At 40.2% G+C, this 27,229-nt stretch overlaps 2 protein-coding genes across 4 annotated transcripts; both read left to right on the top strand.

Annotated features, from left to right (window-relative positions):
• The first annotated feature begins 321 nt into the window (after positions 1-321).
• ubtd1a (ubiquitin domain containing 1a) lies at positions 322-5,994 on the top strand. Of its 2 annotated transcripts, XM_058058476.2 has the most exons (5): positions 322-595; positions 919-1,008; positions 4,162-4,389; positions 5,364-5,549; positions 5,625-5,994. In XM_058058476.2, the coding sequence occupies exons 1-5, from the start codon at positions 544-546 to the stop codon at positions 5,837-5,839; spliced, it is 771 nt and encodes a 256-aa protein (XP_057914459.2). In that variant the 5' UTR covers positions 322-543; the 3' UTR covers positions 5,840-5,994. The 2 variants fall into 2 exon arrangements, with proteins under 2 accessions (XP_057914459.2, XP_057914460.2); XM_058058477.2 differs by lacking the exons at positions 322-595; positions 919-1,008 and adding an exon at positions 1,902-2,310.
• Positions 5,995-6,455: 461 nt separating this feature from the next.
• rrp12 (ribosomal RNA processing 12 homolog) lies at positions 6,456-19,449 on the top strand. Of its 2 annotated transcripts, none has more exons than XM_058058361.2 (34): positions 6,456-6,694; positions 7,319-7,548; positions 7,643-7,726; positions 7,979-8,055; positions 8,149-8,254; positions 8,333-8,449; positions 8,539-8,677; positions 8,749-8,876; positions 9,101-9,199; positions 9,270-9,361; positions 9,454-9,565; positions 10,661-10,761; positions 10,841-10,955; positions 11,202-11,344; positions 11,416-11,537; positions 11,609-11,673; positions 11,739-11,901; positions 11,976-12,130; positions 12,203-12,270; positions 12,799-12,892; positions 12,975-13,133; positions 13,233-13,313; positions 14,188-14,293; positions 14,937-15,044; positions 15,117-15,274; positions 15,773-15,864; positions 16,523-16,678; positions 17,092-17,261; positions 17,369-17,479; positions 17,562-17,608; positions 17,687-17,762; positions 18,832-18,899; positions 18,971-19,053; positions 19,129-19,449. In XM_058058361.2, the coding sequence occupies exons 1-34, from the start codon at positions 6,556-6,558 to the stop codon at positions 19,232-19,234; spliced, it is 3,870 nt and encodes a 1,289-aa protein (XP_057914344.2). In that variant the 5' UTR covers positions 6,456-6,555; the 3' UTR covers positions 19,235-19,449. The 2 variants fall into 2 exon arrangements, with proteins under 2 accessions (XP_057914344.2, XP_057914343.2); XM_058058360.2 differs by having other exon boundaries at positions 14,934-15,044.
• The last annotated feature ends 7,780 nt before the right edge of the window (positions 19,450-27,229 follow it).

The raw sequence follows: 27,229 nt of genomic DNA, 5'->3' as shown, positions 1-27,229 counted from the left end.
AAATCCGGATCCAATTGCAGGGTGCGTTCAGTGACTTCAATTGCAGTATGTCGGCCACGTTCTAGGCTTAACAATAAAAGATCCATTCCCTTTTTCTCAGTGAAAACACTATGTCAGGTTACAATTTTCTAATAGTTTCTTAGTAAAAGTATAACGTAGTTTATAGTCATTGTGAGAAAATATTGTGAGAAGCACAGTTATCAAAAGGTTTATCCCAGACTACTTTACTAGGCAGTTTATTTTGAAAGTCTGTAGTTCTAACTTCCGCTAACACGCGCATAAGAGTTGGTAGCGTCTGCGCATGAGCAGAGCTTGATCAGGCTTTAATTCTAGATCGATGCAATCTCTTGTACAGTTTGTTCTTTTCTCCTGAATACAACGTAGAAATAATTGCAGATTTTTATTTTATGTTACTGTATGTTACTGTAGATACATTTAAAGTGATTTCCTGAAGCCTGCAGGAGAACCAGGACATTTATTTTTATTTGTTGTCCTTTTTGTTTGCGCGCATCTTCAGGTTTTGGTGAAAATTTGGGAGTTCTAATGTGGCAAGCTAACTGTCGACGAATGCATAATTTGGCAGACTGGGTTTCTGGTAAGTAATTATAAAGACGGACTACAGTATACGTTTTGATGAATTAACTAATGACTATACATTTATTCATATTCATATAAATACGTATATAAATGCAATTCTACATCAAATGGTCGATATAATAGTGGAAATATGAATGATAGTGGCGCGTGGAGCTGGCGCGTGCTCCAGTCAGCTGTCAGTACACGTGACGTAAACATTACAGCCAGTCTGTCCTCTCAGAGCACGCTGGGCTGTTCTATTAACTCTTTCTCCCACTTTTCAAAAATCGGTATTTGCACATGTGATTTAGAGTATATATCTCCTTGGTGTGGCACATACAGGGACCGTGATGGGAGGCTGCGTGGGGAGGAGGAGCAGGACTGATGGACAAGGGAGTACCAGAAGCTTAACCAGGAGCAAAAAACGTGGAGGTAAGAACCCGGAAGTCGTGCTCTAAGTGCAACAACCTTGAGATTCTGATTATTTTTCATGTAGCTAAAATGAAATCTGGCTACTTCAAGGGGACAGTGATAACTAGTAGATGTAATATAATAATAAATGTGTCAGAGGTCCCATAAAATTGTAATCTAATCTAGCTCTAATGAGATCACGCTGTTTCATGTCTGTAGCTTTAATGCTAATGAGCTGTGTTTGACTAGCCTGTCTCTGCTTTTTATTTATTTTCATTTTAATTTTGCACTTGTCTGACATCAGATACAGGAGGGGCGAGATCACAATGCTAACATTGCAGTCCCATTTTAAACAGCAATGTCATGCTCAAACTTAGCTGACAGACATACGTATAGTTGCCAATGCTCCAGGCTTTATATTAAGATGCGTAGCGAAGCCTTTTAAAAATAAAGCTGTCCTATTGCATTGTGTCAGTTTTCCTTTTTTTGGTAGGCTGATGCACCCCTTGATTAAAAAAACACATCCACTGCACAAATGAGTTAAAATTTCTACTTAAAATGCAAAAATATTGCCCTATTTTGGATACCATTGTTGTTGAATGTTTCAGGCTTTAAACCTGTGCCCTGATTTTCATAGACACGCCACAAAAAAAACCCCAAAAGTGTCTGCAGGCAAGGCTGTATTGTTATTCATAATGCATTGAGCTGCAGCTGGAGCCTGCACAGAAAGCCCTGATATCTCTTTTTGACTTGACTTGCATTTGCCATCATGTATTTAATTTAGAGAGACATGTCTGCCTCTAAAATAATCACCTGCTAGCGTTTTGCTTCACATAATTCCAGACTATGACTGTCTGACAGGGTTTTATTGTCTTCTAATAGGTTTAGCTTGCTAGCGTTGGGTATTTCTATCCTACTCTCTAAATAGAACTGATAGGATTATAGGCCTCTTGTGTAAAGATGCAACCTTCAGGACAGTCAGGACACCTTATACTTATTGTCACCGTATTGAACTCTTGTTCCATGAACTGCTGCTTGGGGAGGATATTTACAGTCGGCCAAGAGGTTGTTAATAGCACACATATAAATAGAGGTAGTGTGTTCATTTCCACATACCTGGGCTATTGTTGCCATGCAAAACGGAGTCTGCACATCCAGACTGACCAGATTGTTGTTGTCCTCTTGACCGGCACAAGTGGACCTTAAATGTGGACGTAGCGGCAAGAATCTTAAAGATCCAAAACAACATAATGGGAGTTCCTAACTCCAGGGAATACGACTACTACCATTCTCCAAATCCACCTTTAAGGGTTTTGCTGAAAAGTAAGTCAAGGTAGATTTTTTTTTTTAGTATTCATCCAATGAGGGAAATTATGTTTCTGTGTATGGACTTCATTTATTGGATGCACAGTTGGTTAGTTAATGTTTATTTCTGGTTTTTTTTACTGCTGCTGGTGAGGATTTATGTCATTATTTAGTAATTTAATTATAAAATAATAATAATAATACATTTTATTTGTATAGCGCTTTTCAGAGTAATCAAAGACTTTTTACAGTAGAGTAATAAAAATAGAGTTGAATAAAAACAGAGTAAAAGATGCATTAAAATACAATATCCATACATTCATTCAGAGCTAAAACAAGGTAAAAACGGGGCTTTAAATTATATATATTTATAAATATATATTTATTATATGTATTTAATATTCTATATTGTAGATTTTTAAATATTAGAAACAAAGAAAACATTTTTGGGGTGTGTGGAAACAAAATACTCAACACATTTATATATACATGCTTTTTTAACACTACAAATAGTTGCTATGGAAACCTCTTTTATCTTTCTCTTACTTACCAGAAATTAATTTATGTTTTACACTTCATTATTCGTACTTGTATTGCATAAAAATAACATTACAAATCAATTTTAATCATTTTTTTACTACAGCCATTGCGATTCACTTCTATTTAATATGGAGCTTGTGTGTATAATTGAACACTAATTAAGTACTAAAGCACTAAAATGTATACAACCTGCCTTAAGATTTATACATTATTCTGTGTGAATTGAAGGTAAATATGGAACAAATTAATATTGTGGAAAAACAAAAAGAAGCACCAGAAGTTAAGAACTGTTTTTTTTGCATTATCTTGCCAACTAAAATACTAACCAAACATGATGGAAACCTCCATGTTGGATGTTAAAATTGGTTGGATGTTTTGGGAAAACAACGTATCCAAATAATATTGTCAAGGCGGCGACATATATTCAGTATAAAGTATTTGGCAGTTGTTCTGTCAGATGACGTTAGTCTGCCTGCCATTGGCCAAAGCATGCTTGTGTGTCCAGCCAATGCCCACTGAGGATAGCCGGAGGGATAAATCCTGTTATGTGGCACCTGATTACTGCCTGTAATCTGCTGGCGTGCACCCACGTGTGGGTGTAAAGTCAGCTTCACATGTATGTGTTATTGCTCACGACTGTAATCCACACAACTACTCTAGAATTTCATCACTTTAATGATGCCACACTCTGAATCATATTAACTTTCTTGGTTTGCACACACTGAATTGGAATTCCAATATTCCAGTCCAATCCAATTTCAATAATACGCTTTGACAAAGATGATAATGCTACATTATGAGAAGATGTTCCTTTAAAAATAAGGCAATATGAAAAACTTACTGTGATAAAACAAAGCGCATGAAAGAAAGAACTTCAACATTTTACCCTTTTGTTCAATTTTTCTCATTTTTTTGGTTTAATTTTGTAGCTGCAATGTGCTGCTGGCCAATAAAGAAACAAGCTGTGCGCCGCACTTTGGACATCCCTGATCTAGTGGTTAATTAAATTGGATTCAATTACATTTTGCATTACAGAGGATTATATCATTGTGGATTAGGCAGACATGATAAGGGGTAGCATACAGAACCAGATGCTCTAATGTTGCGGCTGGTGTATGCAAAATTCAGTTCAATCCAGTGAACGGAACTGCTAACAGGACTACCTACTAATTCATTAAGTACATTTTAAAGCATTCTTAGCTTTCCATTGTAAGATCATCATTAATCTCACAATTGCACTGTTTTACAACGACCTTGTCTTCTTGTTATGAATTAGCTACAAACATTTATTTGTCATCATGACTAATCTTGCCCTGACTGTGCCATCAGGACGCAATGAGCCTCTCCGAAAGGAGCGTCCCAAGTGGAAGAGCGAGTACCCGATGACTGAGGGCCAGTTAAGGAGTAAACGGGATGAGTTTTGGGACACAGCTCCAGCCTTTGACGGACGGAAAGAAATCTGGGATGCGCTCCGAGCAGCAGCCCTTGCTGCAGAATGCAGTGACCTGGAGCTAGCGCAGGCCATTGTGGACGGTGCCTGCATCACTCTGCCTCACGGTATACACACACACACACACACATTACATATATGCATCATCAAGTGTTTACATGTTTTAGTACATTTGCTTGTCATAATTCTGCAAATGTCAGAGAGCACTGTGCAGAAGGTCATGCATTAGTTGTTCAGAGATTACTACCAGAATCGTTACATAATCGTGCCGCGTGACCACGTTATAGCAAGAAGAGAGAAAAAAAATCAGCTTTGCACCAAAATTTGTTAGTTTTACATGTGCTAACCCTGTATAAAGCTTCATAGAAACAGGTTTTTATCATTCTAGCTTAATCCTGCTAAATAATAAAGCTACAAATTGACCTTGATACAAGCATGATGCATGAGGAGTTTGTTTTCTAGAATTTGCCGCAAGTTTGGATATGTATTGACAGTACATGCTGCACTGCATGTTTTTTACTTTTACGTTTGAACTTTTTCTACGGCATCCTTAATGCGGGAAATTGTATTTAAAATATTTTTGTCTGGGTCTCCGGATTTATACTCCGTTCAAACAACTTCTCCCTAAGTGAATCACAGCTTTTCTTCCTGAAATCAGAAATCAGAAAAAGGTTTATTGCCAGGTATGATCAAACACATACTAGGAATTTGTTTTGGTGAAGTAGGTGCAGATACATCTATTAAAAAAGAATGAAAAATACAAAATATACAGAATATATAGTATAAATGTACACAGTCTGTTTTTTGTTTGTTATTCCGGAAGTGCAGTCTGTCACTCGCACACACAAACACATACGTACACTCCAGTAACCTGGATTCAGCTGAATTTGTATAAAAATGGGCTATTTATAACAAAAACAAATACATTCTATGTAAAAATGCATGCTAAGCAGCAGTCATGGGCACTCCTGTGTAGTCAAAATGGTACAATCTTGATCACATGACATTTTGGGCAACGACAGTGAAGAGCAATGTTTCTTAGCTTTTTTTTTTTAAGAAATGCATTCTCATCTCTTTCCAGGCTCTCTCACTGAGAGTTATGATGAGCTGGGCAACCGCTACCAGCTGCCAGCATACACTTTAGCCTCTCCTGTCAACCTCATCACCGAAACATGCAACGAAAGCAAAGTTGGCGAATCCACGCAAAAACAAGCGCAGCCTCCTCCCTGCAGGCAAGAGTTCCAGCTGCGTGTGCGACTGTCCACCGGTGAGAAATATCCAATCTAATGATGAATGACAGCCTTGAAAGCATCATGATAGATCATGATTGTTGCTTTCGTAGGAGAGGATGTGCGTCTGACAGCCAGCATGGCCGATTCCATCGCTGAGTTGAAGAAGCAGCTGGAGCAACAAGAGGACATTGACGTGTCCCGCCAGAGGTGGTTCTTCTCAGGGAAACTTCTCACTGACAAAACTCGTCTGCAGGATGCCAAAATCCAGAAAGACTTTGTTGTCCAAGTCATTGTCAACGTGAACCCTCCAGTTATATCCAACTGAAACAAAGCAAAAGGGCTACAAAGCGGTGGTATTTAAATGGAAGCAGGGCTGGACATGTTTATGAGATTTTGTGTACAATTTTATATATAAGAGAATTGCTTTTATATTGTTCCTTTTTGTATTTGTTTTCCCTGTTTTTCCAAAGAAATTAAGAATATATAAAAAAAAAACTTGGAAACCCTTTAAAAGGGTAGAATCATAGTATGCACATCCTTGTTTTTGTCCTATCACTTACACTGTCATTGTTTACACCAATATTCTCCTTAGTGTTGTGTTTTTCTTGTGTTAATGGAAAACTTAAACATATTTGCTCCGGATCCAAATACAGAAAAACATTTTTTTTCTTTATGTAATTTGAGAGGACGACAGGAAGAAACATGTAAATATCAGCATCATTGTGTTGTTTGGTCATTCTATTTCAAATAAAGACACAAAGTACAAAAACAATAATGAGACAATTGTTATATATGAAGTACTACATGCTAAGAGGATGACAAACTACAACTTATATACAACATTTAAATAGTAAAATAAAGAAATATCCAGAGTTCAACATCGTTTGCTGCAGAAGTGTTTGTTTTGAGCTAGACAGTGACCCCTAGTGGCAAAATATCCTAAGGAAAAAACGACGTGACGTCATCAATTGAGCGACAGAGTCAGCTGGAACCTGCGTGTACACAGAGCAGGGGAAGCGTGGTTATTTTCTACCTGCTAAAATGGTTAAATCTGGGAAACTTCGATCCGGGACGAGCGCTAAACTCAAACGATGGAAGAAAGGACACAGCAGCGACTCAAATCCGCAGACTAGTCGACATCGACAGGCTGCTAAAAGTCGCTTCTTTAGCCGACCCTCGGGTATGCTGTACTTTTTGCACGTGGGATTGAATGGGGATGGGCTAACTTGAGCTAACCCTAGCCAGTTAGCATAACCTCTTAGTGAACAAAACTCCAGAAATGTCTAATAATAATATAGTTGACGTTTTCTTACTTTTATGGACGAATGCTGGATGTTAATTTACGAACATATGGCGTAAATTCAATGGTCACAGGCCTTTAGGTACACACCACAGTTTGACAAGATGGTGACCAATAACAATGACTAGTAGAGACACGTACACAACTTAAACACGTTACAGATCTCACAGTGTCATTTCAAATAGTGTCTTTTATGTAAAAGCTGAATCTTGATACAGCTCTTGTGCAGTGTTGGGAGTATGCGGCTGTACCTAATGTTATGGCTGATGAGTTCATCAATCGACTTGTTTACTTTCTTTGTGAAGAGTGTAATGATTAATTCTGAGATAATGTAAAAGATCAAGTACATTGAAAATGCTTCTAATCACTCTCAATGTTACACAAGCTGCATGGAAGTGTCATGATTGTGTACGCATCTTACAAACATGTACATTATGGTTTAATTAGTTGTGTTAATTCCACTTTAAATGTATGCATGTCTTGTTTTGTTTCCCCTCCATGCAGGAAAGAGCGACCTGACAGTAGATGCTCTAAAACTACACAATGAGCTACAGACAGGTCCGTTGGAGGTCAGCACAGACAGACAGAAGGATGCGTTCATGGAAGACGAACCGGATCAGGCGTTATCAGACAGAACGTCAGGCACCTTCCTCAGCGGCCTGTCAGATTGCTCCAACCTGACCTTCAGGAAAGTGCAGCGATTCTGGGAATCCAATTCGGCTGCTCACAAAGAGGTACGGCGATGTTACAATGTGTCATTCTGTGGAAGCCTGCAAAAAACGGTTCATATCATGGAAATAATGCTCTATGCGTCCATGTGCATTTCAGATCTGTGCAGTGTTGGCAGCTGTAACTGAGGTGATTCGCAGTCAAGGAGGGAAGGAGACAGAAACAGAGTACTTTGCTGCTTTGGTAAGGGTTCTGATCAACTGGTCCATAATCATAAGGAATTCCATAATAAAGACAACTAAAGCTGTGAGCTTTGTTATGTAAATCCAGTCCTTTACTCATTTTTACTCACAGTTTATGAAATTGTGGAGTTAACTTTACAAGTTGTAAGATATTTTATTGTTATTGCATATCACAATGGAATAAAACTTCCTTTCGTGTGCATTCAAAGAAAAAAATCCATAGTATATGAGAGTAGCATGTGTATTTTTGTAGATGACCACTTTGGAGGTGGTGGATTCACCTGAGTCACAGGCTGCAGTGGCATACCTCCTCAACCTCACCATGAAAAGGTTGGACAAGCAGTTTCCCCCCAAATCGACACATTCAGTTAAAGTTCTAGAAGATGGAGAATAACAATCATGTCCGTTATTTCATACTCTCAGGGTTCCTGCTCCGGTTCTCATGTCCAAGTTCTCAGACACCACCAAGGCTCTGATGGACGTCATGTCCCAACAAACCACGCCCGAAACCGGCTCAGCTCTCAGATGGGTGAATACTGTTTTTTTTTTTCTTTTTTTTAAATTAATTGTGCACATCAGAGATTGATTGTCTTGTTGTCATTCCTAGATTTTGTCATGCTTGGCTACTCTACTGAGGAAACAAGACGTGGCTGTGTGGGCGTACCCGTCCACTCTACAGGCTTACCACGGTTTGCTCAGCTTCACCGTGCACAGCAAACCTAAGGTCAGCACATTATTATTATTATTATGCTTAAGTAGGGAATGGTTAAACACGGTGCTTTAAATGATATATAAAATGTCTTCTCTGAGCAGGTCCGTAAAGCAGCACAGCATGGAGTGTGCTCCATCCTGCGAGGAAGTGACTTCCTGTTTGCAGACAAAGCGCCTACCCATCACCCTGCTTCAGCAACCACAGCCAAGTTCTGCATCAAGGAGATGGAGCAGGCAGGAGGTAGGGTATCCATATTTGTTTCCACCTTATAATCAAGATTGTAGTACTATTTGTGTATTTTTTTGTGCCAGGCAACAGAGAGGACACCACCACGCTGCATGTGCTGGGCCTCCTCAAAGAGCTGGTGCCGACGTTTCCGCTCGGGGCCATCAAGTCGTGTTGTGAGACACTGCTGCGAGTGATGACGCTCAGTCATGTGGTGAGAACATTATTCAGCTCATTTACCATTTGAGTACAGTAAAGTACAGTAAAATGCTTTCGTACAAACAATTCAAACCATTAGTCATGAACATACTGTAGACATGAACGATTCCTATTTACATTTTGTAATAGTCCGTCTTTCAAATCTAAATATCGTTAATAGTGGCCAAAAGTGTATGCAATGTTGTCCTCGCATTAAAAAGTGACAATTGCTGTTTGTAGTTGGTGACCGCCAGCGCCATGCAGACCTTCCATAAACTCTTCAGTGCAAAGCCAGGTGCCTCCAGCTTGTCACCTGAACTCAACGCACAGATCATTACAGTAAGACATCGTCAACATGGCGGTATTTTTGTGGAATGAAACATAATTTCTAAGTATCATTTCTCTACAGGCTTTGTATGACTACCTGCCCAGTGAGAGTGATCTGCAGCCTCTGTTGGCCTGGCTCGCTGTCATGGAGAAGGCACACATTCACTTGGCAAGGTAACACACACTTTTACATCATGGAATTTGGCTGTAGTATCTTTGGCTGTGTGTATCTTTGTGGTCAAATGAGTTAAGTGTGTCGTGTGTAGTCTGCAGAGCTCTTTGAGTCTGGGCCACCTTCCTCGCCTCTTCTCTGCCGCCATGTCGTGCCTCTTGTCGCCTCACACACAGGTGGTGTCTGCGGCCGCCAGCACACTCAAGGTAAAGGAAAATGCATAGCTGTAACCACTTGTCTTGACAACAATTTAGGGAATCATTAGCCACGTTTACATGAGGAGTTTTTCTCTTTCCGAATGGAATCTTTCCGAAAGCAATGGTATACATGGAAAGGAATATTCCAATCGCGTGTCTACATGCGCCGCTATAACCAACCAGAATAGTCATGGGGCATGCGCAGTAAAGCGTAAACATTAACATCACGTGATACCAACTTCCTCGAGTTTTTCTTTCACTTGTTGGAATAACTCCGTATTGCCAGTTTTTCGCTCGTCCAGTCTTGAAATTTAGTTTGAATCAAAAACAAACTTTCCGCAGCAGTCCAGTGCCGATTGCTCGCCTCCATTTTTTTAAAATCGAAGAACGTCTCGAGCTGCGTGTTACGTCATATCTCAGCATTCGCTGAAAGAACGCACCCGGGAACAGGAAAAGATAAAGTTCAATCTTGCTAATATTTTATAATTAAGCTCGGCACATGTTATATATAGATTCTTTTTTAATAAAACTGGACTTGTGAATGGCGTATAGAAGGGTTTAGATTCTGTTCCACAGATGGCGGTAATGCACACGAAAGCTGCTTGCCAACCGCCAATAAACAACAGAAGAAGAAAAACACCACGAAGAAGAACGCAGTCTGACAACTTTCCCATTGAGCGGGTACAAGATACCTCAATCGGATTGGGGAAAGGAATATTCCACCCCTGTGAATCCGATTATATATTCATTCGGATTGGCACTTTTCTTTCGGAATGAAGTGAATACAAAGGTTACATTCTTTCCGAATGGAATTGGAATATTTGGGTCCATGTAAACGTGGCTATTGACTGGTTGTTTTTAAAATGCATTTTCTAACTTGCATGCACTGAAAATATGGTATAAACAACAATAATTTCCATGCAAAACTGTCCATATACCTATTTATGACTAATTTACTGATTGACACGTCACGGGAATGCAAAATTGCATAACCTTGCGGGGACAAAATGTGTGCAATTGTAAATTAAGCTTAACACATCAGACCCGCTGTTGTAGCGTCATGGAGGAAATGCGGTGTTAACATTATGATGCATTTATCTTCAGATGCTGTTGATAGAGTGTGTGGGCCCTCACATGGAGGAAATTGGCACGGTCACTGCCACGGCATCTGTAGGGAACCCTTCCTATGTCTGCAAAATGTTTCGGTAAGGCTCCAGACATAGTTTTTAAAATTTAATTTCTCATTAAATTGTGAAGTTAATATCTGCATATGTGTTGTTACAGTATAATCGAAGAAGGGCTGTCCTATCGCTTCCATGCTTCCTGGCCATTTGTTTTGCAAATACTCGGTTGCTTTTACAAGGTTGCAGGGAAACAGGCACACCCCATTATGACCAAGGTATCACAGTCAAATATTATTAGTTATATTTAATTGTACTTGTATACAGTATGTCTGTGTATATGCTTTTTTTTTAATTCTCTTAGAATTTACTTGTCTATTTTGTTATGAAAATATTAACTTTATTAGCATTTTGAGGTTAAATAGGAGCACAGGATTTTGTGCAGGAAATTGTATCCAATGTAATTTTGTTTGCGTACTAGTAAATAAGCACTGTGTTCATGGAAGTTTTTCTCCCCGTCCCAGTCCTTGCAATCTCTTGCCGACCTTCGTGAAACCCCTCGATTCCCCTTCAGTGGTGAGTTGGATCTGGCAGTAGGGGGCGCTGTGGAGAGCATGGGCCCAGAAGTTGTACTGGCAACGGTGCCTCTTAACATTACTGGCTATGAGTAAGTCTCACATTGGTACAAACACCTAAGTAAGTCTTTCTGGAATGAACTCTAACTGTGGTCTTGGCCAGCGACAACCTGGAGTTCCCCCGCAGCTGGCTGATTCCGGTCATTCGTGATCACCTAAGGAACACTAAGCTGGGCTTCTTCAACTCCTACTTCCTCCCTCTGGCCTACACGCTCAAGCAGAGAGGTGAATTGTGTGGCGTTTTGGTGCATATTTGAAAATAGGATTTTCCTTCTTAATTTGGATCCTGTGTTCAGCTGAAGAGTTGGAGCAAGTCGGTCAGAAGTTGGAGGCCAAAGTCTATCAGACCTTACAGCTTCAGGTAAACTCTTTGTCATGCATCCTGCATCCTTGCACACAGGCAAGCAGGCATTGTCTGTCTTTCAGATATGGACGATGTTACCTGGTTTTTGCACATGTCCCGTGGACCTGGTGGCGTCCTTCAAAGGAGTCGCCCGCTCACTCGGCATGGCCATCAACGAGCGGCCCGACCTGCGGCTCACAGTGTGCCAGGCTCTGCGCACCATTATCAATAAGAGCTGCACTACCGGTACATTGTTGTGTTAATACAAACACACACTACATTTGACATTGCCATCTTTGACCGCCGCTGCGTCTTCACAGAGGACGAAAAAGCTGAAGTGAGTCGCTTCTCCAAGAACTTTCTTCCCATCTTCTTCAACGTGTTCAGCCAGCAGCCTGCAGATGGCGAGTCTGGAGCCTACAGAATGGCCGTCTTGGACACCATTAAAGTCTACTTAACTGTTACTGACCCACAGGTGAAGTTACCATGCATGGCAGATACAGTCATCAAAGCGGATCTCGCTAATTAAATCCCTAAATGTCCTTAGATGATCGCTACGTTCTTGGAAAAAGCCACAGAGAGATTGACTAGCTCAGAAAGCACAGAGTTCACACGGTAAGATATAGAGATCGACACAGATTGTTTGTTACAGTAAGCCTAGCCTCACACAAATGATTTTTTATCAGGCACCTTTTTTGTCATGAGGAACAAATGCCAGTTTTTCAGTCACTTTGCCATTTTAGGTTTATTTAAGGAGCAGACATCACAATTGTAGAAGGTCTAAAAATTAATATCTTCTGTTATTCAACCTGGAATTATTTAGCACAGACAAAAATGACTTGAAAATATTTTTTTTTATTGCTGGTTTACCTTTAGAGTGATTTATACTTGTGCTCTTCTTTTGTTCTCAGCCACAACTCAAGTGTCTGATCCATATTTAGCACAGACAAAAATGACTTGAAAATATTGTCTATAGGATCCCTTAAGGCAGTGGTGTCCAAACTGTGGCAGCTCACGGCACATTCTTAAAGTATAATTTCAAAATGAAAACTAGTATTATTGAGTATTATGAAGAAAAATGTAGTAATTTTAGTATCATAAAGCCTATATAATACTAGACTTGTGTCCCTCTTCACTCCGTAGGCTGTCAATGATGGACCTTGTGGTCGCCATGGCTCCCTTCCTGAATCAGCTCAACATGACTAAGACCTTCCAGCTCATCAGGCCATACTTGGAGGTTTGCTTGTTTACATGCACTTAAATCATTGACAGCTCCAGGAGTGTTTATTCTTTTAATCTATCCATTCTTTTATTGTCAGACCAAAGAAGTAGGCATGCAGAAAAAGGCGTACCGTGTGCTGGAGGAAATGTGTGCTGGAGAGCAAGAGGAGTGCAGGCGGTTTGTCGTGGCCAACCTTGAGATGCTTAAAGCGGTCCTGCTTGAGACTCTGAAAAACGCCTCTCCACCAGCAAAAAGGGTGAGAGGGAAAAAAAAAATCTTTTGCCACGTTAGTGTAGCTTTATTGCTGGTTTACCTTTTAGAGTGATTTATACTTATGCTCTTCTTTTGTTCTCAGCCACGACTCAAGTGTCTGATCCATATTGTGAAAAGGCTCGACAACGAACACAAAGACTTTATCACGTCCCTGCTACCGGAGGTACGTATACTCACATGTACATGCACACACATTAGCCACGAGTTTTTCTCTTACCGAATGACCTTTCCGAAAGCAATGGTATACATGGAAAGGAATATTCCAATCGCGTGTCTACATGCGCCGCTATAATCAACCAGAATAGTCATGGGGCATGCGCAGTAAAGCGTAAACATCAACATCACGTGATACCGACTTCCTCGAGTTTTTCTTTCACTTGTTGGAATAACTCCGTATTGCCAGTTTTTCGTTCGTCCAGTTTTGAAATTTAGTTTGAATCAAAAACAAACTTTCCGCAGCAGTCCAGTGCCGATTGCTTGCCTCCATGTTTTTTAAATCGAAGAACGTCTCGAGCTGCGTGTTACGTCATATCTCAGCATTCGCTGAAAGAACGCACCCGGGAACAGGAAAAGATAAAGTTCAATCTTGCTAATATTTTATAATTAAGCTCGGCACATGTTTTATATAGATATATATTTTCTTTTTTAATAAAACTGGACTTGTGAATGGCGTATAGAAGGGTTTAGATTCTGTTCCGCAGACAGCAGTAATGCACACGAAAGCTGCTTGCCAACCGCCAATAAACAGAAGAAGAAAAACACCACGAAGAAGAACGCAGTCTGACAACTTTCCGATTGAGCGGGTACAAGATACCTCAATCGGATTGGGGAAAGGAATATTCCACCCCTGTGAATCCGATTATATATTCAATCGGATTGGCACTTTTCTTTCGGAGTGAGGTGTATACAAAGGTTACATTCTTTCCGTTTGATCAAATAACCCGAATGGAATTGGAATAGTTGTGTCCATGTATACGTGGCTACTGTATAGGTAGTGATGCCTTAGATTTATACAAGAATTCTCTCTTCTTCTCCAGGTCATTATATGTACCAAAGAAGTGTCTGTTGGTGCTCGTAAGAGCGCATACACTCTGCTGGTGGAAATAGGAAACGCATTTGTGCGCTTCTGTGGTAACTGTAAAGGTAAGAAGAAAAAGCAAGCTCAGGCTTTAATGGTTTTAAGTGTTATATACATTATGGATGTTAAACAAAACCATTATGAGCTGTAAGGAACAGTTGATTTTTTTGTATCATAAGGCGGTACGGTGGAGAGTGGTTCGCGCGCATACCTCACAGCTAGGAGGACCAGGGTTCGATTCCACCCTCTGCCATCTCTGTGTGGAGTTTGCATGTTCTCCCCGTGCATGCGTGGGTTTTCTCCGGGTACTCCGGTTTCCTCCCACATTCCAAAGACATGCTAGGTTAATTGGCGACTCCAAATTGTCCATAGGTATGAATGTGAGTGTGAATGGTTGTTTGTCTATATGGGCCCTGTGATTGGCTGGCGACAGCTGGGATAGGCTCCAGCACCCCTGCAACCCTCGTGAGGAAAAAGCGGTAGAAAATAAATGAATGAATGTATCATGACATAGTCAAATCAAAATGGAGTGCACTACTTCAGTTTGCTCACATACCACAAGGATTATGCAGTGGTTCCCCTGGTTGGGAACCAGGGGTTTTGTTATTTTTAACAAATGTTGTTTGTTATGTTTAACAAATTGAATTAGTTGACTCTAGCGCCATGATATTATGATGCTACACTAATGCTGTGTTATGTGTTCAGCAGAGGCCGTGGAGCAGTACCTGTCGTTGGTCTATGCTGGCCTTACAGGCTCCACCACCATGATCACCTGCACAGTGCTGGCCCTAACACGACTGGTGTATGAGTACAACGGTATATATTTGGACCGCCATTTTAGTAGCACAAGACACAACAAAATGTAAAACACGCTTTCTTTGTTGCCAGACACCATAGAGGTGTCCACCATGGAACAGCTGCTGCACAACGTCTGTCTCCTGCTGGGCTCGCGTACCAGAGAGGTGATCAAAGCGGCACTGGGTTTCATCAAGGTCATCCTATTCGTCAGGGAGCCCAAAACGTTGGCATCGCATGTCAACGTCTTGGTGAGTTCTTGGAATGCTTTTTGTGTCGTGTGTACCCCCAGAGTACACCCTCACTCATATGTGTTGATCTCAGCTGGCTTTGATCGAGAGGCGTGGGGTACACCCTGGACTGGTCGCCAGCCAATCACAGGGCACATATAGACAAACAACCATTCACACTCACATTCATACCTATGGACAATTTGGAGTCGCCAATTAACCTAGCATGTTTTTGGAATGTGGGAGAAACCGGAGTACCCAGAGAAAAACCATGCAAAATCCACACAGAGATGCCCAAGTCGGAGAATCGAACCCGATCTCCTGATTGTGTGGCCAACATTCTAACCACTTATCACCACGCTGGAGCCTTTGAGAGGACATATTTAGGACATATTTAAATTGAAAATAACACGATTAAACAATTAATAAAATAGTTGTAGATTAATTGGGTAATCAATTAATTGATTAATTGAGTTTTAGACCAAAGGTTTATAAAATTTAATCTATTTTTCTTTTCAGATGGAAGGCATCGGGAATGTCAACGATGATATGAGGAGGCACTTCAGAGTCAAACTCAAGAACGTCTTTACTAAGTTTATTAGAAAATTTGGGTAAGGCTTTTTATTTTATTAATCACCATCATGTGCGTGTTAACATTAGTTTATATTTATTGTCTATTTTTATTCATATTCACATATCCTATTTTGTTTGTTATGGTCTGTTTTTTATGTAATTGTACCATTTTGGCTAGTTAGTTTTTAATATACTGCTTGCTAACAATGTCCTCTATAAGAACAAAAAAAATACTTATAAATAGGCCTATAATTATATTAAGGTGTTCTTCTATTGATTAAAATGTGATGTTTTTACTGTCTTAGTTAGCTAGCTCGCTAGCTAGCTTGTGGTCGCTAATAGTGAACCCACTAAAATATATTTGTAAATAGGTATATATATTTTTAACAATTATGTTATTTAATCTGCACTTTTATCTTTTACTTTTTAAAAGTATTTGTAATTGAATTCATGAGAATTAGTAAGCGAAAACTCTTGCTAAAATGTTAATCGCTTCAGTTTAAATGGTTATTCTGTACGTCTCCCTTTCCAACAGTGACCCCTGTGGTCAGAAGTGGTAATTACATGGCATTAAAGTCAGTTAACAAAGCAGCCACCTAATAGAAACTGACCCTAATTTTGTGAAAGGGTAATTATATGTCTTATTATATTAGTTGATTGGCTGTACTAATAATGCATGCTGTTCCTCGGGTGCAGGTTTGAGCTGGTGAAGAGCATGCTACCCCCTGAACACCATAAAGTGCTGGCCAACATTCGCAAGGCAGAGGCTCGCAATAAGAGACATAAGCAGGCATCGGAGCAGCAGGATGACTCGGACAGCGAAGAAGAGGCCCCGAAAAATAAGAGTGACAGGTAGAACATCGCTCTGGGGTCTGCAACCCGTGGCTCGGGTGGATGGATCTTTTATCCTATGTTTCACTCGCTTCTGACGGCATCCTGATCCATTGAGAAAAACTCTGAGAAACCATGATGTTGGTCAATTACAGTATTTCACTTTGTTAGCTTCCTTTGTTGTTTACCTGAAATTGGTGGACAAAAACATGACAAAGTGCTTAAAAGGGAACTATATATGTAGTGTTAACTTGAATTTAGTTTTGTTTTGCCTCCAAGTTTAATTTGGTGTAAATGGTCCCCAATGGCTCCTTTAATACGAAAGGTTGCTACTCCTGTGATAGCTGAAATTGCATATTTTTGACCTACCTTCAACCTGAACCTCTCGCATATTTTTGACCTACCTTCAACCTGAACCTCTTGCTTCTGTTCAGTATTGAGGACATTCTGGCAGGCTCGGAGAGCGACCTCTCAGAGGATGAAGGCAAGGCGGCAGCAAAGAAGAAGCCTGGCAAACAGCAGAAGGGTCGGGCGTGGCTGAAAGAGGGAGAGGAGGATGACCCGCTCAACTTTTTGGACCCCAAAGTTTCCCAAAGAGTGCTTGGTAAGAAATAAACCAGTGTGTCTGTTAAAAATCCACAATACAACAGGAGTACTTTGTTTATTTGTGTACATGAGAGTCTTAACTAAATGTTATTGTTGTGCTTCCAGCCACCAACCCCAAGCTGAAAAGGAGCGTCAAGACTGAGCACGGCTTCAAAGTGACATCAGACGGGCGACTGATCATCAAAGAGGATGAAGACGAAGACATGAACCAGAAAGGTGAACGCCATAAATCCTTTGTAGTATTATATAAGACATAAAAAACACCACAGAATGTCCAACAACATGACTCTATCAACAGATGATGAAGAGATAAAGGATGTTCTGGAAGAGGCTGGGGTGAAGAGTGTGAGTAACTTGATGAACTGAAGAGCAGTGTTAACATTTACTTCTGATTCATGACACTTTTTCCTTTTTTTTGTGTAGAAAAAGACCCAAAAGAGGAAAATCAAAGATGATCCTATGGACAACATGGATGTAGAACCACAACTCAAATACAAAGGTACTGGCTTGGCCGTGAGAAATACATATAGTGGTGTGATAAAGTGTTTGCCCACTTCCTCATTTGTTACTTTTTTTTTACATGTTTGCAAGCACTTAATGTTTCAGATCATTAAACAAATGTAAATATCAGTCAATGACAACACAACTGAAAAATGCATTTTTTTTGTCATGAAAACTTACATAGCAGCATCAACTGCAATCAAGCGTTTGCGATAACTTGCAATGAGTCTTGCTGCACTGTGGAGGATTTTTTTGTCCACTCTTATTTAAGTTCATGCCACAGCATCTCAATAGTCAATAATTGTGGTTGACAGCGGAATTCATGGTTTAATTTTTTCACAGCAAGTCTTCTAGGTCCCGAAACAGCAAAACAGCCGTAGACCATCACACTACCTCCACCATATTTTACTGTCAGTATGATGTTCCTTTTCTGAAATGCAGATTTATAATGGGACACACCTTCAACTTTTGTCTTGTCAGACCACAGAGTATTTTCCCAAAGGTCTTAGGCATCATCAAGATGTTTTCTCACAAAGTCGAACTACTGACCTTAAACTTTGTTGTGGGGTCTTTTGTGACCTCTTGGTCTGAGTTGTTGCTGCATTCCTGGCGTAACTATGGGTGACCGGCCAGTCCCGGCATGGTTTAAATTTGTTCCAGTTGTGAATAATGGCTCTCACTGTGGTTCGCTGGAGTCCCAAAGCCTGTTACGATTTAACAGGAGGGAGACATGCAGGGACATGTAGGTTTGAATTTATTTTTCTTCTTTAATCATGAAAGGTTTCATTGAAAAACTGTATTCTGTGTTCAGTTGTGATGTCATTGACTAATATTAAAATTAGTTGCATGATCTGAAACATTTTAAGTGTGACAAACATACAAAAAAAATCAATTATAACACTTTAAAGTAAAATGTTTAAGGGTCAAATCACACAGTAATTTTGTTTTAATGTAATTGATTCATTTATTAATTATTTTTAATATATTACATTTTTGTCCTTTTTTTGTACATTTTTTTCATTATTGTTTACCTTGAAGTGAATTTCTGAATTTTCTTTTTGACCCAGCTGGCGGTAAAGGTATCCACAGAGCTCTGGATGGGAGCAGAGACTTTGGAGCAGAGTACAAGTCAAAGGTCAGTCTGCCAACATGTATGGTGTTAAATACAAATGCTAACTTATATTTCTTTATTTCTGCATGGAACAGAAAGGCAAAGGTGATGTGAAGAAACAAGGCAAACCGGACCCGTACGCTTATATCCCTCTTCGGAAGGCCCAACTCAATCGCAGGTATGATCGCCTTCATGAAATCCTCCATTGTGAAAGGTGGCCACTTTTATAGGTCGTGTATGCTTTTGTCAACAGGAAGCGGGCCAAACTGCAGGGCCAGTTCAAGGGCATGGTGAAAGGAGCCCAGAAGGGTGCAATGGCGGGCAGGAAAAAAATGCTGAAGAGCAAAAGAAAAGCTTGAAAAGCATCAGTGAATGGACTATTATGGATATTAACTAGTGTGTTGGTAAAGTAATGTACAGCCTTTGCGTGGATGTGATGAGGTGTGTTTGTGGTCTTATGAGTGTCGATGAGGTGACATGTACTTCTACACTGAGCCACCAGAGGACAGTGTAGACCTATCAAAAAAGGAGGACATCATGAGTCTAATAAAAAGAATGATTTAAATACATGAAAGTTGTGTTTGTTGAGGAAGAATAATGCACTTTTCTGGTTGAAAAAACAGGGGAAACCTCACACACACTCAAAAGGGGCCCCAGAAGCATCCAAAAATGACATAAAATGCCAGAGTTTGAGGGTGGTGATTTTTGACAAAAAATGTAAGTTAGTATGTCGTTTTTTTCTGTTTTTTTCAACTTGCTTCTAATGCACTTTTCTGGTCAAAAAAACAGGGGAAGCCTCACACACACTCACCAGGGGCCCCAGAAGCATCCAAAAATGGCATAAATGCCAGAGTTTGAGGGCGGTGATTTTTGACAAAAAACGTAAGGGGTTAGTATGTCGTTTTTTTTCAGTTTTTTCAACTTGCTTCTAATGCACTTTTCTGGTCAAAAATCCCCGCCCTCAAACTCAAACCGCCCCTGGTGAGTGTGTGTGAGGGTTCCCCTGTTTTTTTGACCAGAAAAGTGCATTAGAAGCAAGTTGAAAAAACTGAAAAAAAACGACATACTAAGCCCTTACGTTTTTTTTTTTTTTCAAAAATCACCGCCCTCAAACTCTGGCATTTTATGCCATTTTTGGGTGCTTCTGGGGCCCCTGGTGAGTGTGTGTGAGGTTTCTCCTTTTTTTTCGACCAGAAAAGTGCATTAGAAGCAAGTTGAAAAAACTGAAAAAAAACGACATACTAACCTCTTACGTTTTTTGTCAAAAATCACCGCCCTCAAACTCTGGCATTTTATGCCATTTTTGGGTGCTTCTGGGGCCCGTGGTGAGTGTGTGTGAGGTTTCCTCTGTTTTTTTGACCAGAAAAGTGCATTAGAAGCAAGTTGAAAAAACTGAAAAAAAACGACATACTAACCCCTTACGTTTTTTTTCAAAAATCACCGCCCTCAAACTCTGGCATTTTATGCCATTTTTGGGTGCTTCTGGTACCCCTGGTGAGTGTGTGTGAGGTTTCCCCTTTTTTTCGACCAGAAAAGTGCATTAGAAGCAAGTTGAAAAAACTGAAAAAAACGACATACTAACCCTTATGTTTTTTTTCAAAAATCACCGCCCTCAAACTCTGGCATTTTTTGCCATTTTTGGGTGCTTCTGGTGCCCCTGGTGAGTGTATGTGAGGTTTCCCCTGTTTTTTTGACCAGAAAAGTGCATTAGAAGCAAGTTGAAAAAACTGATAAAAGCGACATACTAACCCCTTACGTTTTTTTTTCAAAAATCACCGCCCTCAAACTCTGGCATTTTATGCCATTTTTGGGTGCTTCTGGTGCCCCTGGTGAGTGTGTGTGAGGTTTCTCTTTTTTTTCGACCAGAAAGGTGCATTAGAAGCAAGTTGAAAAAACTGAAAAAAAACGCCATACTAACCCCTTACGTTTTTTTTCAAAAATCACCGCCCTCAAACTCTGGCATTTTTTGCCATTTTTGGGTGCTTCTGGTGCTCCTGGTGAGTGTGTGTGAGGTTTCTCCTGTTTTTTCGACCAGAAAAGTGCATTAGAAGCAAGTTGAAAAAACTGAAAAAAACGACATACTAACCCCTTACGTTTTTTTTTTTCAAAAATCACTGCCCTCAAACTCTGGCATTTTATGCCATTTTTGGGTGCTTCTGGGGCCCCTGGTGAGTGTGTGAGGTTTCCCCTGTTTTTTTGACCAGAAAAGTGCATTAGAAGCAAGTTGAAAAAAACTGAAAAAAAACGCCATACTAACCCCTTACGTTTTTTTTCAAAAATCACCGCCCTCAAACTCTGGCATTTTATGCCATTTTTGGGTGCTTCTGGGGCTCCTGGTGAGTGTGTGAGGTTTCCTTTGTTTTTTTGACCAGAAAAGTGCATTAGAAGCAAGTTGAAAAAACTGAAAAAAAACGACATACTAACCCCTTACGTTTTTTTTTCAAAAATCACCGCCCTCAAACTCTGTCATTTTATGCCATTTTTGGGTGCTTCTGGGGCCCCTGGTGAGTGTGTGTGAGGTTTCTCCTGTTTTTTTGACCAGAAAAGTGCATTAGAAGCAAGTTGAAAAAACTGAAAAAAAACGACATACTAACCCCTTACGTTTTTTTTCAAAAATCACCGCCCTCAAACTCTGGCATTTTATGCCATTTTTGGGTGCTTCTGGTGCCCCTGGTGAGTGTGTGTGAGGTTTCCCCTGTTTTTTTTGACCAGAAAAGTGCATTAAAAGCAAGTTGAAAAAAATGAAAAAAACGACATACTAACCCCTTACGTTTTTTTTTGAAAAATCACCGCCCTCAAACTCTGGCATTTTATGCCATTTTTGGGTGCTTCTGGGGCCCCTGGTGAGTGTGTGAGGTTTCCCCTGTTTTTTTGACCAGAAAAGTGCATTAGAAGCAAGTTGAAAAAAACTGAAAAAAAACGCCATACTAACCCCTTACGTTTTTTTTTCAAAAATCACCACCCTCAAACTCTGGCATTTTATGCCATTTTTGGGTGCTTCTGGTGCCCCTGGTGAGTGTGTGTGAGGTTTCCCCTTTTTTTTCGACCAGAAAAGTGCATTAGAAGCAAGTTGAAAAAACTGAAAAAAACGACATACTAACCCCTTACGTTTTTTTTTTCAAAAATCACTGCCCTCAAACTCTGGCATTTTATGCCATTTTTGGGTGCTTCTGGGGCCCCTGGTGAGTGTGTGAGGTTTCCCCTGTTTTTTTGACCAGAAAAGTGCATTAGAAGCAAGTTGAAAAAAACTGGAAAAAAAACGCCATACTAACCCCTTACGTTTTTTTTCAAAAATCACCGCCCTCAAACTCTGGCATTTTATGCCATTTTTGGGTGCTTCTGGTGCCCCTGGTGAGTGTGTGTGAGGTTTCCCCTTTTTTTTCGACCAGAAAAGTGCATTAGAAGCAAGTTGAAAAAACTGAAAAAAACGACATACTAACCCCTTACGTTTTTTTTCAAAAATCACCGCCCTCAAACTCTGGCATTTTTTGCCATTTTTGGGTGCTTCTGGTGCTCCTGGTGAGTGTGTGTGAGGTTTCTCCTGTTTTTTCGACCAGAAAAGTGCATTAGAAGCAAGTTGAAAAAACTGAAAAAAACCACATACTAACCCCTTACGTTTTTTTTCAAAAATCACCGCCCTCAAACTCTGGCATTTTATGCCATTTTTGAATGCTTCTGGGGCCCCTGGTGAGTGTGTGTGAGGTTTCTCCTGTTTTTTTGACCAGAAAAGTGCATTAGAAGCAAGTTGAAAAAACTGAAAAAAACGACATACTAACCCCTTACGTTTTTTTTCAAAAATCACCGCCCTAAAACTCTGGCATTTTATGCCATTTTTGGGTGCTTCTGGGCCCCCTGGTGAGTGTGTGTGAGTTTTCCTCTGTTTTTTTGACCAGAAAAGTGCATTAGAAGCAAGTTGAAAAAAATGAAAAAAACGACATACTAACCCCTTACGTTTTTTTTCAAAAATCACCGCCCTCAAACTCTGGCATTTTATGCCATTTTTGGGTGCTTCTGGGGCTCCTGGTGAGTGTGTGTGAGGTTTCTCCTGTTTTTTCGACCAGAAAAGTGCATTAGAAGCAAGTTGAAAAAACTGAAAAAAAACAACATACTAACCCCTTACGTTTTTTTTCAAAAATCACAGCCCTCAAACTCTGGCATTTTATGCCATTTTTGAATGCTTCTGGGGCCCCTGGTGAGTGTGTGTGAGGTTTCTCCTGTTTTTTCGACCAGAAAAGTGCATTAGAAGCAAGTTGAAAAAACTGAAAAAAACCGACATACTAACCCCTTACGTTTTTTTTCAAAAATCACCGCCCTCAAACTCTGGCATTTTATGCCATTTTTGGGTGCTTCTGGGGCCCCTGGTGAGTGTGTGTGAGGTTTCCCCTGTTTTTTTGACCAGAAAAGTGCATTAAAAGCAAGTTGAAAAAACTGAAAAAAAACGACATACTAACCCCTTACGTTTTTTTTCAAAAATCACCGCCCTCAAACTCTGGCATTTTATGCCATTTTTGGGTGCTTCTGGGGCCCCTGGTGAGTGTGTGTGAGGTTTCCCCTGTTTTTTTGACCAGAAAAGTGCATTAGAAGCAAGTTGAAAAAACTGAAAAAAAACGACATACTAACCCCTTACGTTTTTTTTCAAAAATCACCGCCCTCAAACTCTGGCAGTTTATGCCATTTTTGGGTGCTTCTGGGCCCCCTGGTGAGTGTGTGTGAGTTTTCCTCTGTTTTTTTGACCAGAAAAGTGCATTAGAAGCAAGTTGAAAAAAATGAAAAAAACGACATACTAACCCCTTACGTTTTTTTTCAAAAATCACCGCCCTCAAACTCTGGCATTTTATGCCATTTTTGGGTGCTTCTGGGGCCCCTGGTGAGTGTGTGAGGTTTCCCCTGTTTTTTTGACCAGAAAAGTGCATTAAAAGCAAGTTGAAAAAACTGAAAAAAAACGACATACTAACCCCTTACGTTTTTTTTCAAAAATCACCGCCCTAAAACTCTGGCATTTTATGCCATTTTTGGGTGCTTCTGGGCCCCCTGGTGAGTGTGTGTGAGTTTTCCTCTGTTTTTTTGACCAGAAAAGTGCATTAGAAGCAAGTTGAAAAAAATGAAAAAAACGACATACTAACCCCTTACGTTTTTTTTCAAAAATCACCGTCCTCAAACTCTGTCATTTTATGCCATTTTTGGGTGCTTCTGGGGCCCCTGGTGAGTGTGTATGAGGTTTCTCCTGTTTTTTCGACCAGAAAAGTGCATTAGAAGCAAGTTGAAAAAACTGAAAAAAACCGACATACTAACCCCTTACGTTTTTTTTCAAAAATCACCGCCCTCAAACTCTGGCATTTTATGCCATTTTTGGGTGCTTCTGGGGCCCCTGGTGAGTGTGTGTGAGGTTTCCCCTGTTTTTTTGACCAGAAAAGTGCATTAAAAGCAAGTTGAAAAAACTGAAAAAAAACGACATACTAACCCCTTACGTTTTTTTTCAAAAATCACCGCCCTCAAACTCTGGCATTTTATGCCATTTTTGGGTGCTTCTGGGGCCCCTGGTGAGTGTGTGTGAGGTTTCCCCTGTTTTTTTGACCAGAAAAGTGCATTAGAAGCAAGTTGAAAAAACTGAAAAAAAACGACATACTAACCCCTTACGTTTTTTTTAAAAAATCACCGCCCTCAAACTCTGGCATTTTATGCCATTTTTGGGTGCTTCTGGGCCCCCTGGTGAGTGTGTGTGAGTTTTCCTCTGTTTTTTTGACCAGAAAAGTGCATTAGAAGCAAGTTGAAAAAAATGAAAAAAACGACATACTAACCCCTTACGTTTTTTTTCAAAAATCACCGCCCTCAAACTCTGGCATTTTATGCCATTTTTGGGTGCTTCTGGGGCCCCTGGTGAGTGTGTGAGGTTTCCCCTGTTTTTTTGACCAGAAAAGTGCATTAAAAGCAAGTTGAAAAAACTGAAAAAAAACGACATACTAACCTCTTACGTTTTTTTTCAAAAATCACCGCCCTAAAACTCTGGCATTTTATGCCATTTTTGGGTGCTTCTGGGCCCCCTGGTGAGTGTGTGTGAGTTTTCCTCTGTTTTTTTGACCAGAAAAGTGCATTAGAAGCAAGTTGAAAAAAATGAAAAAAACGACATACTAACCCCTTACGTTTTTTTTCAAAAATCACCGTCCTCAAACTCTGTCATTTTATGCCATTTTTGGGTGCTTCTGGGGCCCCTGGTGAGTGTGTATGAGGTTTCTCCTGTTTTTTCGACCAGAAAAGTGCATTAGAAGCAAGTTGAAAAAACTGAAAAAAAACGACATACTAACCCCTTACGTTTTTTTTCAAAAATCACCGCCCTCAAACCCTGGCATTTTATGCCATTTTTGGGTGCTTCTGGGGCCCCTGGTGAGTGTGTGTGAGGTTTCCCCTGTTTTTTGACCAGAAAAGTGCATTAAAAGCAAGTTGAAAAAACTGAAAAAAAACGACATACTAACCCCTTACGTTTTTTTTCAAAAATCACCGCCCTCAAACTCTGGCATTTTATGCCATTTTTGGGTGCTTCTGGTGCCCCTGGTGAGTGTGTGTGAGGTTTCTCCTTTTTTTTCGACCAGAAAAGTGCATTAGAAGCAAGTTGAAAAAACTGAAAAAAAACGACATACTAACCTCTTACGTTTTTTTTCAAAAATCACCGCCCTCAAACTCTGGCATTTTATGCCATTTTTGGGTGCTTCTGGGGCCCCTGGTGAGTGTGTGTGAGGTTTCTCCTGTTTTTTCGACCAGAAAAGTGCATTAGAAGCAAGTTGAAAAAAACTGAAAAAAAAAACGACATACTAACCCCTTACGTTTTTTTTCAAAAATCACCGCCCTAAAACTCTGGCATTTTATGCCATTTTTGGGTGCTTCTGGGCCCCCTGGTGAGTGTGTGTGAGTTTTCCTCTTTTTTTTTGACCAGAAAAGTGCATTAGAAGCAAGTTGAAAAAACTGAAAAAAAACGACATACTAAGCCCTTACGTTTTTTTTTTTCAAAAATCACCGCCCTCAAACTCTGGCATTTTATGCCATTTTTGGGTGCTTCTGGGGCCCCTGGTGAGTGTGTGTGAGGTTTCCCCTGTTTTTTTGACCAGAAAAGTGCATTAAAAGCAAGTTGAAAAAACTGAAAAAAAACGACATACTAACCCCTTACGTTTTTTTTCAAAAATCACCGCCCTAAAACTCTGGCATTTTATGCCATTTTTGGGTGCTTCTGGTGCCCCTGGTGAGTGTGTGTGAGGTTTCCCCTGTTTTTTTGACCAGAAAAGTGCATTAAAAGCAAGTTGAAAAAAATGAAAAAAACGACATACTAACCCCTTACGTTTTTTTTCAAAAATCACCGCCCTCAAACTCTGGCATTTTATGCCATTTTTGGGTGCTTCTGGGGCCCCTGGTGAGTGTGTGTGAGGTTTCCCCTGTTTTTTTGACCAGAAAAGTGCATTAAAAGCAAGTTGAAAAAACTGAAAAAAAACGACATACTAACCCCTTACGTTTTTTTTCAAAAATCACCGCCCTCAAACTCTGGCATTTTATGCCATTTTTGGGTGCTTCTGGGGCCCCTGGTGAGTGTGTGTGAGGTTTCTCCTGTTTTTTCGACCAGAAAAGTGCATTAGAAGCAAGTTGAAAAAACTGAAAAAAACGACATACTAACCCCTTACGTTTTTTTTCAAAAATCATCACCCTCAAACTCTGGCATTTTATGCCATTTTTGGGTGCTTCTGGGGCCCCTGGTGAGTGTGTGTGAGGTTTCCCCTGTTTTTTTGACCAGAAAAGTGCATTAAAAGCAAGTTGAAAAAACTGAAAAAAAACGACATACTAACCCCTTACGTTTTTTTTCAAAAATCACCGCCCTCAAACTCTGGCATTTTATGCCATTTTTGGGTGCTTCTGGGGCCCCTGGTGAGTGTGTGTGAGGTTTCCCCTGTTTTTTTGACCAGAAAAGTGCATTAAAAGCAAGTTGAAAAAAATGAAAAAAACGACATACTAACCCCTTACGTTTTTTTTCAAAAATCACCGCCCTCAAACTCTGGCATTTTATGCCATTTTTGGGTGCTTCTGGGGCCCCTGGTGAGTGTGTGTGAGGTTTCTCCTGTTTTTTCGACCAGAAAAGTGCATTAGAAGCAAGTTGAAAAAACTGAAAAAAAAACGACATACTAACCCCTTACGTTTTTTTTCAAAAATCACCGCCCTCAAACTCTGGCATTTTATGCCATTTTTGAATGCTTCTGGGGCCCCTGGTGAGTGTGTGTGAGGTTTCTCCTGTTTTTTCGACCAGAAAAGTGCATTAGAAGCAAGTTGAAAAAACTGAAAAAAAAACGACATACTAACCCCTTACGTTTTTTTTCAAA

Source organism: Doryrhamphus excisus, linkage group LG20 (assembly GCF_037039965.1).
Source record: "Doryrhamphus excisus strain RoL-2023G ecotype Guam linkage group LG20, RoL_Dexc_Guam_v1.1, whole genome shotgun sequence".
In the NCBI taxonomy this organism is placed as follows: domain Eukaryota; kingdom Metazoa; phylum Chordata; class Actinopteri; order Syngnathiformes; family Syngnathidae; genus Doryrhamphus; species Doryrhamphus excisus.
The sequence above is the reverse complement of the archived record's forward strand: the minus strand, read 5'-3'. Positions and strand labels throughout refer to the sequence as shown.

Coding starts and splice junctions, on each gene's coding strand:
- ubtd1a (XM_058058476.2), top strand. CDS start 544: ATGTGGCAAGCTAACTGTCGACGAATGCATAATTTGGCAGACTGGGTT. Junction 596..918: donor TTTGGCAGACTGGGTTTCTG/GTAAGTAATTAT, acceptor TGGCACATACAG/GGACCGTGATGGGAGGCTGC. Junction 5,550..5,624: donor GCGTGTGCGACTGTCCACCG/GTGAGAAATATC, acceptor TTGCTTTCGTAG/GAGAGGATGTGCGTCTGACA.
- rrp12 (XM_058058360.2), top strand. CDS start 6,556: ATGGTTAAATCTGGGAAACTTCGATCCGGGACGAGCGCTAAACTCAAA. Junction 8,877..9,100: donor TGATGACGCTCAGTCATGTG/GTGAGAACATTA, acceptor TGCTGTTTGTAG/TTGGTGACCGCCAGCGCCAT. Junction 16,679..17,091: donor CCGAAAAATAAGAGTGACAG/GTAGAACATCGC, acceptor GCTTCTGTTCAG/TATTGAGGACATTCTGGCAG.